Below are 18190 nucleotides of genomic sequence, written 5' to 3'. Positions count from 1 at the left end.
ATTCAAACCAGGGACCCTCATATTGACAGTCCAACTGCGCCCATCAATTCTCAGTTCGATTCTCCAGTCAAGCTTGGAAGAAAGTCATCTCAGCCAAATGACCAGATTAGATTCTCAGTTCGATTTTCCAGTCAAGCTTGGAAGAAAGTCATCTCATCCAAACGACCACATTCTCAGTTCGATTCTCCAGTCAAGCTTGGGAGAAAGTCATCTCATCCAAACGACTTGATTCTCAGTTTGATTCTCCAGTCAAGCTTGAGAGAAAGTCATCTCATCGGCTTGGAAGAAAGTCATCTCAGCCAAACGACCACATTCTCAGTTTGATTCTCCAGTCAAGCTTGGGAGAAAGGGCAGTAGCGGGATTCAAACCCACACCCTCACGGACTCTGTATTAGCAGACGAACATCTTAAACCATTCTACCACGTTGTAGTTTTTGTAGTAGTTGTTGTTGTTGTAGTTGTATTTCTTTTTATCACAACAGATTTCTCTGTATGAAATTCGGGCTGCTCTCCCCAGGGAGAGCGCGTCGGTACACTACAGCGCCACCCTTTTTTTTTTCTTTTTTTTTTTTCCTGCATCCAGTTTTATTTGTTTTTCCTATCGAAGTGGAATTTTCTACAGAATTTTGCCAGGAACAACCCTTTTGTTGCCGTGGGTTCTTTTACGTGCGCTAAGTGCATGCTGCACACGGGACCTCGGTTTATCGTCTCATCCGAATTACTAGCGTCCAGACCACTACTCAAGGTCTAGTGGAGGGGGAGAAAATATCGGCGGCTGAGCCGTGATTCGAACCAGCGCGCTGAGATTATCTCATTTCCTAGGCGGACGCGTTACCTCCAGGCCATCACTCCACTGTTCCATGTTCCTCCTGTAAAGACGGGAGGGAACAATGGGACACAGACCGAACGCACCACTGACTAAGACATTCCCCCTGCAGCCGCTGTGGATGAATCTGCCGATCTCTCAAGTCGCACTTGGCAGCCATCAGCGTGCCAGTGCTCAAAAAGGACTGAAAACTGATGCAGCCTTCGCACACATCTTTGATCCCAAAGCCTTCGCCAACAACAACAGATCTCATTATCGTTATCATCATATCATACTATACCATATTATATTATTTTAAAATTATCATCATCATTACTATCATTACTGTTATTACACAATCCAAAATCACTTTCCTAACACAAACCCTTCCTCCTCCTCCTCCTCCTCCTCCCTCCCCCAACTCACCAAGGGCAATGATCCAGCGCTGTCCGACCTCGAAGCGCGTGGCGTACTCAGAGTCCATTCTCTCCCCTTGCATGTAGGCGCCAGTGATCTCCTGCCCGTGCGGGTAGTAGACGGCGGAGGTGTTCCCATCGTTGATCGGCTGGCAGTTTCCCGCGGAGGCGGTGGTGGTGGTGGTGGTGGTGGTGGTGGGCAGCTCTCCGCACTGCAGGCACGGGGAGTCTGGGCACTGGCCGGGTTGGTACTGGACCAGGTTGGAGAGGGACATGGTGAAGTCCAGGTGCGAGCCATTGTACTCCGCTACCTGCACACAGAGAGAGAGAACGAACGAACGAACGAAATTGTTTTAATCAACTTTGGCCATGGACCACAATTCAAAACCAGGGGACTTGGGGAGGGCATGGGAAGGGGTATTATAACACTTGAACAGATGACACAATATCATAATATTCATGGACTTGACATTAATTCTACTTAATTAGGTAAATATCCGTATCCGGCAATGGCCTGTACATGAATAAATCATCTGTATCTCTCATTTCTCTCTCTCTCTCTGTATATTAATTTTATACAGAGAGAGAGAGAAATGTATATTAATTTTATACAGAGAGAGAGAGAAATGAGAGATACAGATGATTTATTCATGTACAGGCCATTGCCGGATACGGATATTTATTCATGTACAGGCCATTGCTGGATACAGATATTTATTCATGTACAGGCCACTGCCGGATATGGATATTTATTCATGTACAGGCAATTGTCCCTCATGAAGGGGTACATACACTATGATCATGTAAGAAAAACAACAAGAAATAAGCGAACATATCATCAAGAGTTTAGCTCTCACACTATTATCGTTTTTTTTGCACAAAGAAAGTAACCTTCCACAAGGCTGTTGAGGTGATTCTCACTATCATCTCATCTCAAAGTTTCTCTCTCTCTCTTCTCTCTCTCTCTCTCACTCACACACACACACGCAAACACACACACACGCACACAATTTACAGATCATATACTCACTCTTTCAAAAGATCCACCCAGCCTATATCGGAACACATCATACTTGAAAATTCCCGGCTTCAGATCACCGTTCAAGTACTGGTTGTTCACTTTCCGGGTGAAGTAGTTCGTTTCACTGCGGATCTTTTGCTTGATGTTGGAGCCCCTGGTTTCGAAATCAAAGAAATTGGGGCAGAGGTAGTCAGGTGCGTTGTTGCATATGTCTCTGCCGGCCCTCCGGGTGCCATCCACAAACGCTTTGGCTGCCATGATTGTGCTGGCCAGGGCGTCATGGTTTCGGAGTATTCTGAAAACATTTTTTGGTAAAAGTTTCAGTTTCAGTTTCAGTAGCTCAAGGAGGCGTCACTGCGTTCGGACAAATCCATACACGCTACACCACATCTGCCAAGCAGATGCCTGACCAGCAGCGTAACCCAACGCGCATAGTCAGGCCTTGAGAAAAAAAAAAGTGAATAAATAATAGATAAGCTTACATAAATAAATAAATAAATAAATAATAATTATGATATAAAAAAAAGGGTAGTAGTAATGATAATAATAATAAAATAATAATAATAATAAATAAATGAATAAGACAACAATGATGATAAATAAGCAAATAAATGTAAAACATGAAGACACACATTCACACATACACCCACACATGCATAACAGACATGAAAGTAAAAGATAGTATATTACTTTTCAAACACCACCAGTCATCATCACCATCACCATCATCATTATTATCATCATAATCACCACCAGCAGTCACCATCACCATCATCATGACCATCATCATGACCATCATCATCACTATTATCATCATTATCACCATCATCATCACCACCACCAGTCACCATCACCATCATCATGACCATCATCATCATTATTATCATCATTATCACCATCATCTTCACCACCACCAGTCACCATCACCATCATCATCACCAGTCATCATCACCAGTCATCATCACTAGTCATTATCACCATCATCATCACTATCACCACCACCAGTCACCATCACCATCATCATTATCATCACCACCAGTCACCATCATCATCACCATCACCACCACCAGTCACCATCATCATTATCATCATCACCACCAGTCACCATCATCATTACCATCACCACCACCAGTCACCATCACCAGTCACCATCATCATTACCATCACCACCACCAGTCACCATCATCATTATCATCACCACCACCAGTCACCATCATCATCATCACCACCACCACCATCATTATTATCATCATAATCGCATGCACAATAATAGCAATGGTAATGATGATAATGATGATGATCATGCTGGATGACACTGATGATAGTAATAATAACAGTAATGGTGATAATGCCATTAGAATTATCATTATCATAATTAATACTGTCATCATCATTATTGTTCTTATTACTATTTTACTTTTTTTTTCATTACCATTTAGATCCTTATCATTGTTATCAATATTATCGTTATTGATTATTTTTTTTATCATTGTTAATAAAATTATCATCATGATTACTATCATTATTACCATAAGAAGATGATCCAGATCTAATGTATGGTCAGAATGATGCAATGCAATGGAATGCACTGCCATATGATTCACTATCATTATCATTGTTATTTGTATTTGTATTTCTTTTTATCACAACAGATTTCTCTGTGTGAAATTCAGGCTGCTCTCACCAGGGAGAGCGCGTCGTTACACTACAGCGCCACCCACTTTTTTTGTATTTATTCCTGCATGCAATTTCATTTGTTTTTCCTATCAAAGTGGATTTTTTTTTTTTTTTTTTTTTTTTTTTACAGAATTTTGCCAGGAACAACCCTTTCGCTGCCTTGGGTTCTTTTACGTGCGCTAAGCGCATGCTGCACACGGGACCTCGGTTTATCGTCTCATCCGAATGACGAGCATCCAGATCATCAGTCAAGGTCTTAGTGGAGGGGGAGAAAATATCGGCGGCCGAGCCATGATTCAAACCAGCGCTCAGATTCTCTCGCTTTCTAGGCGGACGCGTTACCTCTAGGCCATCACTCCACTTATCAATATCATCATCATTATCATTATTACCATAAGAAGATGATCCAGATATGAATGCATGGTCAAAACAGTTCAGTAAGTAGAAAGAAATAGATCAAATGCATATGTCACACACACACATACTTTTACCCCCCCACCCCCACCCCTCCCTTCGCCCCCACCCCCCACCCCCGCACCTCCCCCAAAAAATACACAGTACTGCATGCATGCACACTCAATGCTACAACCCCACCCCACCCCAACCCCCCTCCACCGCACACCTTCCCCCCACACACCCCTGCACACACACATACGCATGAACGCATGAACACAAACCAACATACAGATGCACACAAGCACAAACGCAAAAGGACACACACACACACACACACGCACACACACACACACACACACACACAGGGCACTTACTCCTGTGAACCATTGTAGGCGATCAGATAGCTGGACAGGAAGGTGTTGCTGATGCGGTTATTTAGCCCAACATTTCCGTCAACATAGTTATTCCAGAAGTTCAAAAAGTCGCTGACTGCTGTGCGCATAGCCTCAGGCGTCTTCCTCTCCACAACAATTGCGTCTTGGGCTGCAACGGTGTTGGATCCTGGCAACAACAACAACAAAAGAAATAAAAAGGAAACATAAAAATTGGTGTCACACAAGTATCATTAAGATTTTTGATCAATTCTAAGGGTCTAATTTCATTTCTGATAAATCCAATGTGTGAAAGTGGAACAACCTTCTTTGTTGCTACTGTTGTTTCTTTCATTTTTCTTTGTTTGGATTTTCTGGGTTTGGAAGTTGGAAGTTAAAACAGTTACCATAATTGGAAAGACAACATATTCTATCTGCTATTTTTCTTTTTCTGTGTCTGAAATCTGTGGGCCTGCCTGTTGTTGTTGTTTTTTTTTTGTTGTTGTTGTTTTTGTTGTTGTTGTTTTGTGTTTTTATTGCCTGAAATGTAACACCACAGAAAAATATGCTCCTCCATCCATCCATCCATCCATCCATTCACAGACACAAGGGAAGAAGACAACTCGCCACCAAGCCAGGGGAAGACAACTCACCATCAAACAAAGCAGAGTTGCGGGGAATGGCGGAGGTCATGAGGAAAACCCAGTTCCTGTTCCTGTTGGCGGTGTCGTCCCTCACTGTCGTCATGAAGCGGGCAGCAAACTCCGGAGACAGGAAAAGGGCAATGAACCGCGTTTTCTCCAAGGCGTCGCGGTTCGCTCTGACAAAGTTTCCGATCTGGGCGGCGTCCTCCTCACCGCTCATGGAAGAACTGGACGTTATGCAGATGTTTTTCGCCTCCATGGTCATCTTGAATGCTTGGAATGACGCCATCTCAGACTGAGCAACAGAGAGAATGACAGAAAATTAAAGAAAAAGAGAGAGAGAGAGAGATATTAGAAAGGTATCGGTGTGTACTGCATGTCAAGTGTGTGCGTGGAGGGTGGGCGGGGGGAGGTGCGGGTGGGGAGAGGTTTGGGGAGGGGGTGTGTGTGGTTGGGGGCCTGGGGGGTGCGTGTGAGCATGCATGTGTGTTTTTGTGTGAGTGTGTGTGGGTGGGGTTGGTGGGCAAGGAGGTGTTTGTGTTAGTGGTTTAGCATGGATGATATACACATATTCACATTCATTGTGCAAGTAAGTTTGGTTGTTTGTTTTTTCAAAAAGAGTAGCACTGAAGACACTGACTGGAATAAAATGTACTTAAATAATACAACATAACATATGCAGTCAACATCCTTCACGTCAGCCATTGCTGTCAGCCATGGTGCTAATGTTATTTTCAAAATAACTGTCGTTCTTGCAGGATATACATGTATGTATACATGACTTCAAAACTAAACAGGATACACACGAAACAAAACAACACATACACACCATACACATCACACACACACACACACACACACACACACTTGCCCCACCCAAACACACACCCTCACCCCACTTCAAACACACTCCACCTAGACACACACACTCACACAACCCCCTCTCCCCACCCCATCCCATCTCACACACACACACACACACATACACAAACACAAAAACACATAAATGGCAGCCACATAAACTCCTCTCCCTATCCACCAAAAGCAAAACAAAACAAAACAAGAGAGGCAAGGCCTTCAAGACTCATTTGTGATACACTTAAAAAAATATTAAAAAATCTAATCGTTAAAATGTGTTCTGTATTTGTTATTATAAAGCTTCGCGTTAAAAAAAAAAGAAAATAATTAAAAAAGTCCTAACCAGATTCGAATTAAGTACCCTAGCATTAATTACAGAGTAATTTCCCTTTTTTACTGTCTGCACCAAAATGTTTGCAAAATAAATAAAACTTCCATGCTTAGGAAAAGAAGTTCCTGTTTGAACAAAAAATGATAATAATGACTGCTCTTGTTGTTGGGTCAGAATATCAGATCAAAGTGCCAAGTTTAGAGAATACAAAAAATATAAATAGAATAGTAAACGCAGTTTGCATATAATTAGGCTTCATTTTTTTTTTTTTTTTTTTGTGCCCATCCCAGAGGTGCAATATTGTTTTAAACAAGATGACTGGAAAGAACTGAATTTTTCCTATTTTTATGCCTAATTTGGTGTCAACTGACAAAGTATTTGCAGAGAAAATGTCAATGTTAAAGTTTACCACGGACACACAGACACACACACACACACACACACACACACACACACACACAGACAACCGAACACCAGGTTAAAACATAGACTCACTTTGTTTACACAAGTGAGTCAAAAACAAAAACACAGACACCCAACAACTAATAACCAACAATCCTATTCACCTGCTCATAGACGGCAGCCACACAAACCCCCTCCTCATCCACCAAAAAGAAAAAACAGAACTCTACAACTAATAACCAACAATCCTACTCACCTGCTCATAGACGGCAGCCACATAAACCCCCTTTACATCCACCAAAAAGAAAAAACAGATTCCACACTCTACAACTACGGTAATAACCAACAAACTTACTCACCTGCTCGTAGATGCCAGCCACATAAACCCCCTTCACATCCACCAAAAAGAAAAAACAGACTCCGCACTCTACAACTACGGTAATAACCAAAAATCCCACTCACCTGCTCACAGACGGCAGCCACACAAACCCCCTTCACATCCACCAAAAAGAAAAAACAGAACTCTACAACTAATAACCAACAATCCTACTCACCTGCTCATAGACGGCAGCCACACAAACCCCCTTCACATCCACCAAAAAGAAAAAACAAACTCCGCACTCTACAACTACGGTAATAACCAAAAATCCCACTCACCTGCTCATAGACGGCAGCCACACAAACCCCCTCCTCATCCACCAAAAAGAAAAAACAGAACTCTACAACTAATAACCAACAATCCTACAATCCTACTCACCTGCTCATAGACGGCAGCCACACAAACCCCCTCCTCATCCACAAAAAAAAAAAAAAAAAGAAAAACGACAATCCCTCTCACCCTCTCGTAGATGGCAGCCACATACTTGGTCTGCACGTCCTGCAGCAGGTCAGCCAAGATGTCAATGTCCACCTGGAGGCTGGGAATGGTACGCAGGAAGTAGGGGTACATCTCGCCATTGCTCAGCAGCACACTGTCCGCCTGAGGAGAGATCAACGTCAGATCCATGTCCTCCGTCAGCTTGGCCGCAGCCATGGCGTCACTGTTGGTGGTGCCCACAAAGCCCACGAGGTTGTGGCGGTCGATGTCTTCGATGCGCAGGTTGCACTGAAACGATAAAGATTTAACTCACTTAGCACTGCCAGTTAGCTCCCCTGACCTTCCCCACAGACGACCCATTTGTATGGGGCAAGAAATAAAATCGCCAAAACACATGTTGGAATTTAAGAACTCAAAACTTCAAAACTGACCAGTAACTTAAGTTAGCTGGGGACAAAATATAAAACTTCCTTCTTATGCTATCATACAGCGAGATGATGGAAGTATCCATATTTTTTGTTCAAAATTTGCACACACTGATGACTTGTAAGCAAAACAACGAAAGCACACAGAACTTGAAACAGATTAAATTCAGAACGTCATATAGCCATGATAGGGCCCCTTCATCTAATTCAGTTGTCTGCCTTGTGACAGAGATGAAACTGAATTAGATGCCATTGTTGACGTGCACTGTTCACATGAACCAGTCACTGCAAAAATAACTCATAACTCTCCTGCTCACAAGCATTCACTGGTTGCAGTGGAGAGTGGAAAGGTCAGTTAATATATTTTTAGCTTATGACGTCATTATGCAAAGTAGGTGGCACTCCAAAAATTCAAAACTATCTAGGCTCCTTTGCCTAAGAAGGCTGTTAACAGTAGGGCCTCGGTCAGGGCACCTTTGTCCAGAGTGCGTTAACAGTGATTAGTGTACTGGAAGAGATGTGGTGATCGATGTCTTTGATGCACAAGTTGCACTGAAACGTCAAAGATTCAACAGTAATTGGTGCACTGCAAGAGGTCTGGTGTCGCTGTGGTTGTGGTGTGGGTGTGGTGTGGTGGTGGTGCGGTGGTGGTGCGGTGTGGTGATGGGATGTGTGGTGTGGTGTGGTTGCGGTGTGGGTGTGGTGTGGTGTGGAATGATAGATTTAATAATAATTAGTATACAGTGGTGTGTTGTGGTGTGGTGTGGTGGTGGTGGTGCGGTGGTGGTGCGGTGTGGTGATGGGATGTGTGGTGTGGTGTGGTTGCGGTGTGGGTGTGGTGTGGTGTGGAATGATAGATTTAATAATAATTAGTATACAGTGGTGTGTTGTGGTGTGGTGTGGTGGTGGTGGTGCGGTGGTGGTGCGGTGTGGTGATGGGATGTGTGGTGTGGTGTGGTTGCGGTGTGGGTGTGGTGTGGTGTGGAATGATAGATTTAATAATAATTAGTATACAGTGGTGTGTTGTGTTGTGGTGTGGTGTGGTGGTGGTGCGGTGGTGGTGCGGTGTGGTGATGGGATGTGTGGTGTGGTGTGGTTGCGGTGTGGGTGTGGTGTGGTGTGGAATGATAGATTTAATAATAATTAGTATACAGTGGTGTGGTGTGTTGTGGTGTGGTGTGGTGGTGGTGGTGCGGTGGTGGTGCGGTGTGGTGATGGGATGTGTGGTGTGGTGTGGTTGCGGTGTGGGTGTGGTGTGGTGTGGAATGATAGATTTAATAATAATTAGTATACAGTGGTGTGTTGTGGTGTGGTGTGGTGTGGTGGTGGTGCGGTGGTGGTGCGGTGTGGTGATGGGATGTGTGGTGTGGTGTGGTTGCGGTGTGGGTGTGGTGTGGTGTGGAATGATAGATTTAATAATAATTAGTATACAGTGGTGTGTTGGGGTGTGGTGTGGTGGTGGTGGTGCGGTGGTGGTGCGGTGTGGTGATGGGATGTGTGGTGTGGTGTGGTTGCGGTGTGGGTGTGGTGTGGTGTGGAATGATAGATTTAATAATAATTAGTATACAGTAGTGTGTTGTGGTGTGGTGTGGTGGTGGTGCGGTGGTGGTGCGGTGTGGTGATGGGATGTGTGGTGTGGTGTGGTTGCGGTGTGGGTGTGGTGTGGTGTGGAATGATAGATTTAATAATAATTAGTATACAGTGGTGTGTTGTGGTGTGGTGTGGTGGTGGTGGTGCGGTGTGGTGATGGGATGTGTGGTGTGGTGTGGTTGCGGTGTGGGTGTGGTGTGGTGTGGAATGATAGATTTAATAATAATTAGTATACAGTGGTGTGTTGTGGTGTGGTGTGGTGGTGGTGGTGCGGTGGTGGTGCGGTGTGGTGATGGGATGTGTGGTGTGGTGTGGTTGCGGTGTGGGTGTGGTGTGGTGTGGAATGATAGATTTAATAATAATTAGTATACAGTGGTGTGTTGTGGTGTGGTGTGGTGGTGGTGGTGCGGTGGTGGTGCGGTGTGGTGATGGGATGTGTGGTGTGGTGTGGTTGCGGTGTGGGTGTGGTGTGGTGTGGAATGATAGATTTAATAATAATTAGTATACAGTGGTGTGTTGTGGTGTGGTGTGGTGGTGGTGCGGTGGTGGTGCGGTGTGGTGATGGGATGTGTGGTGTGGTGTGGTTGCGGTGTGGGTGTGGTGTGGTGTGGTGTGGAATGATAGATTTAATAATAATTAGTATACAGTGGTGTGTTGTGGTGTGGTGTGGTGGTGGTGCGGTGGTGGTGCGGTGTGGTGATGGGATGTGTGGTGTGGTGTGGTTGCGGTGTGGGTGTGGTGTGGTGTGGAATGATAGATTTAATAATAATTAGTATACTGAGGTGTGTTGTGGTGTGGTGTGGTGGTGGTGCGGAGGTGGTGCGGTGTGGTGATGGGATGTGTGGTGTGGTGTGGTTGCGATGTGGGTGTGGTGTGGTGTGGAATGATAGATTTAATAATAATTAGTATACAGTGGTGTGTTGGGGTGTGGTGTGGTGTGGTGGTGGTGCGGTGGTGGTGCGGTGTGGTGATGGGATGTGTGGTGTGGTGTGGTTGCGGTGTGGGTGTGGTGTGGTGTGGAATGATAGATTTAATAATAATTAGTATACAGTGGTGTGTTGTGGTGTGGTGTGGTGGTGGTGCGGTGTGGTGTGGTGATGGGAAGTGTGGTGTGGTGTGGTGTGGTTGCGGTGTGGGTGTGGTGTGGTGTGAAATGATCGATTTAATAGTAATCGGCATACTGTGGTGTGGTGTGGTGTGGTGTGGTGTGGTGGGGTGTGGTGTGGTTACTTTTTTTTCTGTGTGAAATTCAGGCTGCTATCCCTGGTTAATTAGTGTACTGTAAGGGGTGTGGTGTGGTGTGGTGTGGGGGGGTGTGGTGTGGTGTGGTGTGGTGTGGTGTGCTGTGTTGTGCTGTGCTGTGTTGTTACTTTTTTTTCTCTGTGTGTGTTGGTCATCATCATCATTATTATCATTCTTACATCTGTGATATATCATTTACATATTATAAGGCAGTTGGGTAAATGTTCAAAAGTGCGCAGCTTAACAAATTGTTTGACTCACATTCCCTAATTTAAAATGCATACATAACATATATATATATATATATACACACACACATGCACACTATCATGCACACACATACATGTGCACACACACACATACATGCGCACACACATATGCATAAAACACAAGCACGCACACGAGCGCATGCTAAGCACACGCGCACATCTCACCTGCTCAAAACCCAGAAGGTTCTGGATCATCTGGTCTTCTCGGAAACAGCTGTCGAACACCACACCACCCACAGACACACTGCGATCGGCATGCTTGCTCTGCCAATAGTCCAGGGACCACAAAAATGCCTGAAAATAAAGTTCAAACACAAACGTGCATACACTCCATTCATAAGCATTCCTCTTCATTTTTTTTTTTTTTTTAATAAATAAAGGAAATGTACAGGGTTCCCAGGTGGTGGGCATGAAGCCAAAAAAGGACCTTTAAAGGACTTTATAAGGACCTCAAATCAGTTTAAAAGGACCTTTGCCGACATGACTTTACAGTACACCCCAATCTATTTGACATGCAGAACAGCAGACACTTACCTCTCATAAACGGAAGAACAGCTAATCCCATTTGACTGTCGTATTTAGTCTTTGCAATTCACGTCACTGTAGGCTAGGCCTAAGCAAAGCAGCAGCAGCAGGCGTGACTCACAGCCACTGTACCACGCTTCGCGTCTGCCATCGAGCAGAAAGCGCACTACTGTTAGGGCCTAGGCCTATAGGCTGTATCCTCCTACAGTAAGTACTGAGTTTCAGACGATCGCGTCGGAATCTTTCAACGCGCTTTGCAACTTGCGGTTTTGGTTTCGAAGGTGTTTCAGTTTCGTTCTCAAGTCTCTTTCTCTTCATAAAACAGGACTTAACAGTACCTTTCAAAAATTAAAAGGACCTCCTGATGAGTTAAAAGGACCAACTTGCTGAATCAAAGCACTTAAAAGGCCTTTTGACCAAAATCCAATTCCTAAGGACTTAAAAGGACTTGAAAGGACCCTACGAACCTTGATGTAAATGAATGCAAATACATAAACAACTAATCAGTCAAACCACACCTAAAAAGTTATTCTTCCCATTTGCAGCAAATCTTGTTGCACAGAGCAACAAACATTTTTTTAACATCAACAGCAACAAACAAAAAAGCAAAACACTAACAACAACAAAAACTCAAACTACTTATAGAACTTTTTATATAGACATACCTGAAGAAGAAACAGACGGAAAGAAAATCAAACTACTTATAGAACTTTGCATATAGACATACCTGAAGAAGAAACAGACGGAAAGAAAATCAAACTACTTATAGAACTTTACATATAGACATACCTGAAGAAGAAACAGACAGAAAGAAAATCAACACAGTTACAAACTATACAGGTGTGTATCACACTGAACTGAGGGATGAAACTTGAGCTGTGCTGAGTAACAATACATCAGGGGGACCAGGGTAGAATACACTGGTTGGTTTAAACATTTTTAATATCAAGAAACAAGGTGCAATACAGCGTTCAATTAAGAAGACTTGAGCAACGACAAGCATGAGATTATATCGTGCTCGTTCATATGTAACAAGCAATACACAAACGCAATGGCGAAAATACACACATTATTTGACAATGAAAAGAAGATTGAAGTGCAAGACAAAACTAAACTAAACAAGAGAAACAACTACAACAAAAACACCTAAAAAAACAAACTACTATTACCGCAACTACCACTGACAACAACAACAATGAAAATATTAATGATAATACTAATACTTAACATAGTAGCAACAATAATAACACACTGGAAAGTGAACATCACCTAAGGAGTAATGTAATGGGGGAGGGAGAGGGAGAGAGAGAGAGAGAGATTACAGAGTGAAACCGGGGCCATTCGTCAAAATAACTGTTCACTATAACTGCAGAGAATATTTCATTGTGAATCTCTTAAGACTTGAATCTTTTTGATTGTCCAATAAAGTCTTGTACAGTCAGAATACACTGGTTGTGTCCTTGGGAAAGGCACTTTGCTCTCATTTTTCCTCACTCCATCCATCACTGAATGGGTACCCAGCTTCAGTCAGGGAAGGTTATAGTCTGCAGATGGAGAGAATTCAGCCCCGCCTTCCTATGCCGAGCCCTAGCCATGGTAAATATATTAGCAAATCGTAAAGAGTGGTAATCTCTCCATTCACAAGTACACAACTTCAAGTCAATGCTGCTTATGCTACCGATTCAGCTGGCACACACAGGTAAATAAAAGGTACACTGGAACAAACCCAGACACTTCCTCAAAAAGGAAGCGCCGGGCCTGTCCTTGTACTGATAATTCTGACATGTGCACACAGCAGCAAAGACAGAAGAAATGGCTTGTTCAGGATCAGAGAGGCTATGCCAGTCTTGAATAAAAGCTTATTTGTGTTTACACATTTCTTCTGTCTTTGCTGCTGTGTGCACATGTCAGATGATCAGTATAACGACAGGCCCGGCACTTCCTTTTTGAGGAGGTGTCTGGGTTTGCTCTAATGTACCTTTTATTTACCTGTATGCTAGCTGAATCAGTAGCGTAAGCAGCACTGACTTGAAGTCGTGTACCTTGTGAATGGAGAGAGTTACCACTCTTTACTATTTAATCATTTCATCTCCTGGCCTCACTGTTTGTTAATTTCCATGGTAAATATATGAATTCACTGCCTCTACAGATGTATAAGACTATGGGACTTTCAACCTTTGCCCAAACTGCTAAACTTTTCACCAGAGCATTAACATTTCTTTTAACAAAAATAAACCTGCACATTCCTGTTTCAGTACTTGTAATAATAATGTCAATCAAAGAAAAAAAAAAGAAAAAAGAAAAAAAGGGTCAACTAAAAAAAAAAAAGGGGGGGGGGGGGTTCAAGCCAAAAACTGCTGTTGGGTATGCTACATTGCTACATTTTCTTACAGACCTCTACAATATATCATTATGATCTAGTTAAACACTTGCCCTACTCAGGGGGAGACCTCCTAAAAAATAATGTAAGATTTTCTGCAAAACAGCAGATAGATGAACTGCTAAGAGACCATGAGAAAGAAAATGAAGGCAGAAATACCAGAAGGGGAGAAAGAAAAAAAAAAGCAGCGTCAAAGACTGAAAGAGAGTGATAAATGAAGAAATTTTCATGTACAGAAGTTTGAGGAATTGGGGATACTGTTTATTACTGCATCCCCACAGTGCAGTAACAATTCATTTGCACGCATGAAGCAGAAAAAAGGAACAGACAGACAGACATATATAGAGATTTTGTAGTTTCTTTTAAAACTGTGCATTACAAATTTCTATTTTGTTATGGACCAACCTTTTTTCACGTGTAATTATACTGCTGCATACATCAGTTTTGTTTGTTTTGTTTTGTTTTCTTCCATAGAAATAATAAGTTCTGGGATCCTTTTCAGGTCTCAATATCAAACACCTCATCACAGAATAACCATGGCAAAATCTTAAATCATGTCTCCATTACTAACACAAGGTAACTCGTAATAAGCGAAACACCAACATTCAAGTTAGATACTTCATACAACAAAACACAGAAGTGAAAACGATATAAACAGTTTCAGTTGCTCAAGGAGGCGTCACTGCGTTCGGACAAATCCATATACGCTACACCACATCTGCCAAGCAGATGCCTGACCAGCAGCGTAACCCAATGCACTTAGTCAGGCCTTGAAAAAAAAAAAAAAAGGTGAATAAATAATAGATAAGCGTACATAGATAAACAAATAAATAATTAATTACAATATAAAAAAGGTAGTAGTAACAATAATAATAATAATATAATCAGGAACTGACCTGTGACAGCAAGACTCCAGAATGGCTGAACCCCTCCCCACAAGTGAAGGCATTTTCTCCCCGTTCATGGATGTCGAAAAGGCCTCCAACAGCAAAGTATGATGAGGCGATACTAGGCTCAAGCTTTGCCACATTGGCAAAGAAACACACATTGCTTGGTGAACTGGGATTGGGACATACTGCAGGCACCACAGAGAAAGCAAACTGCACTGATGCCAAGATGCCCAGGAACACAAAGATCCAATGCCCCTGCATCTGTGTACATAAGGAGAAAGTGAAAAGTGGAGGAAAACATGTTGGCGCATTCCACCTATTTATGTGAAATCTTCTTCATTAATCATATCACTTGCACTTTCTTTCGTCACTTGTGTCGTTTTGCAGTGTGTTGTACTGCGCTGTCATATTTTGTGTGGCTTGTATTGCTTCATGTCATATAGTTTTGTGTTGTTTGCATGTGTTGTCTTAACTCACTCAGTACAGCCAGTCCTCTCTTCTCCTCTACACAGACCCCTCGGATGTCCAGTGGGTGTCTGAATGACCTAACCTTTAGCTCCCATCGTAAGAATTGTGATATTCTTTGTCAACATTCACCTCTCCAGTATAAGACCCTTCCTCTTGCAATATTTTGATGATGGTAATTGGGGTGAAACACTGTTAACGCCGTCTCTTTCGCCGTTCGTATGGAGAGAGTTAAGTGTATTGTACTGTGTCGTGTCGTATAGTTTTGTGTTGGTCTGCTTGTGTTGTTTTGCAGTGTGTCGTACTTTGTCATTATTTCATGTTGTATTGCTTGTGTTATCTTGTAGTGTGTTTGTGCCATATTGTTTTGTGTTGCTTTGTGTTGTCTAAGTGGATTGTACTGCGTCATGTCATATCGTTCTGTGTTGTATCGCTCATGTTGTCTTAAAGTGTATTGTACTGTGCCATGTTATCAATACATTGTTTTGTGTTGCATTGTCTTGCAGTATATTGTACAACGTCATGTCATATCGTTTTCATGTTGTATCGCTCATGTTATCTTGCAGCGTATTGTTCTGTGCCATGTTAACATCATTTTGTGTTGGACTGCACATGTTATTTTGCTGTGTGCTGTACTGTGTCATGTCATATGGTTTGTGTTGTGTCATGTCAACCATGCTGGACTATGCTTTGCTGCCTACAGCACTGAAATTCACACACTGCGTTGCATCATCGCCACTGTACTTTGAAGAGCATGGAATTAATGTGGAAAGGCACAGTTTGATTGTAAGGGGGTGGAAGGTGCATAATAGCACAAGAAAGGGTGGGTGGGTGGGTGTCTGTGTGTGTGTGTGTGTTTGAGGGGTGTGTTAGGTGTTTGTGTCAGGGTGTGTGTGTGTGAGGGGGGCGGGGGGTTGTCAGTGGTGTGTGTGTGGTGTGTGTGTGTGTGTGTGTGTGTGTGTGTGTGTGTGTGTGAGTGTGAGGTTGTGTGTGTGAGTATGTGTGTGACTGTACATAGGTGTGCACATTTATCTGTCCTTGCAAGTACCGGTATGTATCTTGTCATGGACAATTTCCTTTTAAAATAACGTAATAAAACAAAACATAAACAAAACAAAACAAAAAAGTATGAAATTTGACAGTAACCTTATACATGCAAACAAACACAAACATGGAAATGTGCATGCCTGTACACATTGCACATTCTCTCATAAATAGATCAGTAACACTACACTTAAAGCACAAAAAAAAAGTAACAACAAATGTCATATGATCACCAGAATGCAAGAAATTATGATATAAATTGATTATGTCTTCCTCTCTTTAAACATTTTCAAAAGCAGATTAACCTTGATTAGTACTAATTAGTGCTTCAAAAACACTGAATGACAATGATTGAATGGAGACAAAAAAATCAACATATTTTCATTCTAATCTCACATTCATGATAAAGAGCACAACAAACGTAAAGTCTGAACTACAGAAAAAAGATATGCCTATATGTAATGACAGAGATACGTGCCGAATAGTGGGTGTGGAATATCAAAATGTATGGAATGCTGTCAATTGATATCAAATAATGCTATTCATTTCGTGGCAATCTGTCTAAACACAAAATTGTTACCTTCGAAATTCATCATAATCGATTTATCTCTGCAAATGAAAGTCAATCAGTCATATATACGGATTGATAAGCACAATTTAGTGTCGTATCAATCGCAAACGAAATCATGTAGGTTACACCACCCAATCACTGGACAAGGCATAGTTAATAGAAATGTGCACCGACGAAGTACGTGTTCATAGGAGTTTTTCAGCCATTTCTGGCATAAGCTTATAATTGATCGCTACATAAGCGTTGGTTTCCGAACACACTGACCAACACACTCTTGCATGACTAACCTTGGATCCTGAATTAAAGTTCACACGTCCGTCCGTCCTCCTGCTGAACACAGCACAAGAGACTGATCAAGAAAATATACGGTGGGCGACGACACCCAGCCACCCTTCCCGAACCTCTGTGTATGTGTGTTCACATTTGTTGAAAAACAGGCCCTCCGTCTAAAAATAGACTTTCTCCTCTCCTCGCCCAAATCACAATGCCAGAAACATCAAAAACCGCGGCGCCCAGCATAGCTAGGTTAACGCTGGTTTCAGACTAAACGTGCGCTGTTCTTCAGCTCCCAATCCCTGGATCGTTTTTCCCTCACCCACAGCCATGTGCCATACCCTGACAAACCGGTTTCGCAGCTCGCGCCCACCTATTTTTGTCGACTGCTATTTGACCAATCGCTGAGCCAGGCGCGAGCGGCTGGAAGAAAATGTCTTTGCTGCGGCCTTACTTTCAGTTTCTGCATTGTGTGCCGGTAACCGGTACTTATTTTGCGCACTCGATTACAGACTACTGGTGTAAAAAAAAATATATATATATTTATATATTTATATATCAAATAGATTCCACGAGATTAAAAAGAAAAAGAAAAAAAGAAAGTTGTATTTCAAGCAATGGATATAAAATAGTCTTCATATGTTCGCATGCACTGAAGCATGAACCGGTTCCGCCCCCACTCCATGCCCCCACCCCCCACCCCCTCCGGCCGTGCGCGCACACACACAATTACAATACACATTAAATTTTAATTGATATTGATCCGATCGAAAATTAT

General features: G+C 42.7%; 1 protein-coding gene across 1 annotated transcript in view; it reads right to left on the bottom strand.

The window, feature by feature from the left end:
• The window catches only part of LOC143274957 (metabotropic glutamate receptor 2-like), a 35818-nt gene extending 18235 nt beyond the window's left edge, over window positions 1-17583 (bottom strand). Inside the window, exons 1-8 of the mRNA XM_076578972.1 lie at window positions 17427-17583; window positions 15066-15320; window positions 11430-11558; window positions 7760-8026; window positions 5340-5625; window positions 4690-4876; window positions 2252-2537; window positions 1232-1532 (exon numbers count right to left, since the gene is read on the bottom strand). Of these exons, the coding sequence (XP_076435087.1) occupies window positions 1232-1532; window positions 2252-2537; window positions 4690-4876; window positions 5340-5625; window positions 7760-8026; window positions 11430-11558; window positions 15066-15320 (1711 nt within the window). The 5' untranslated portion in view covers window positions 17427-17583. The remainder of the gene's footprint in view (window positions 1-1231; window positions 1533-2251; window positions 2538-4689; window positions 4877-5339; window positions 5626-7759; window positions 8027-11429; window positions 11559-15065; window positions 15321-17426) is intronic.
• Between the last annotated feature and the right edge of the window lie 607 nt (window positions 17584-18190).

This window comes from Babylonia areolata, chromosome 29 (assembly GCF_041734735.1).
Source record: "Babylonia areolata isolate BAREFJ2019XMU chromosome 29, ASM4173473v1, whole genome shotgun sequence".
Classification (NCBI taxonomy): Eukaryota; Metazoa; Mollusca; class Gastropoda; order Neogastropoda; family Buccinidae; genus Babylonia; species Babylonia areolata.
Note: the sequence above shows the minus strand (reverse complement) of the source record. Positions and strands in the feature narration are given on the sequence as shown.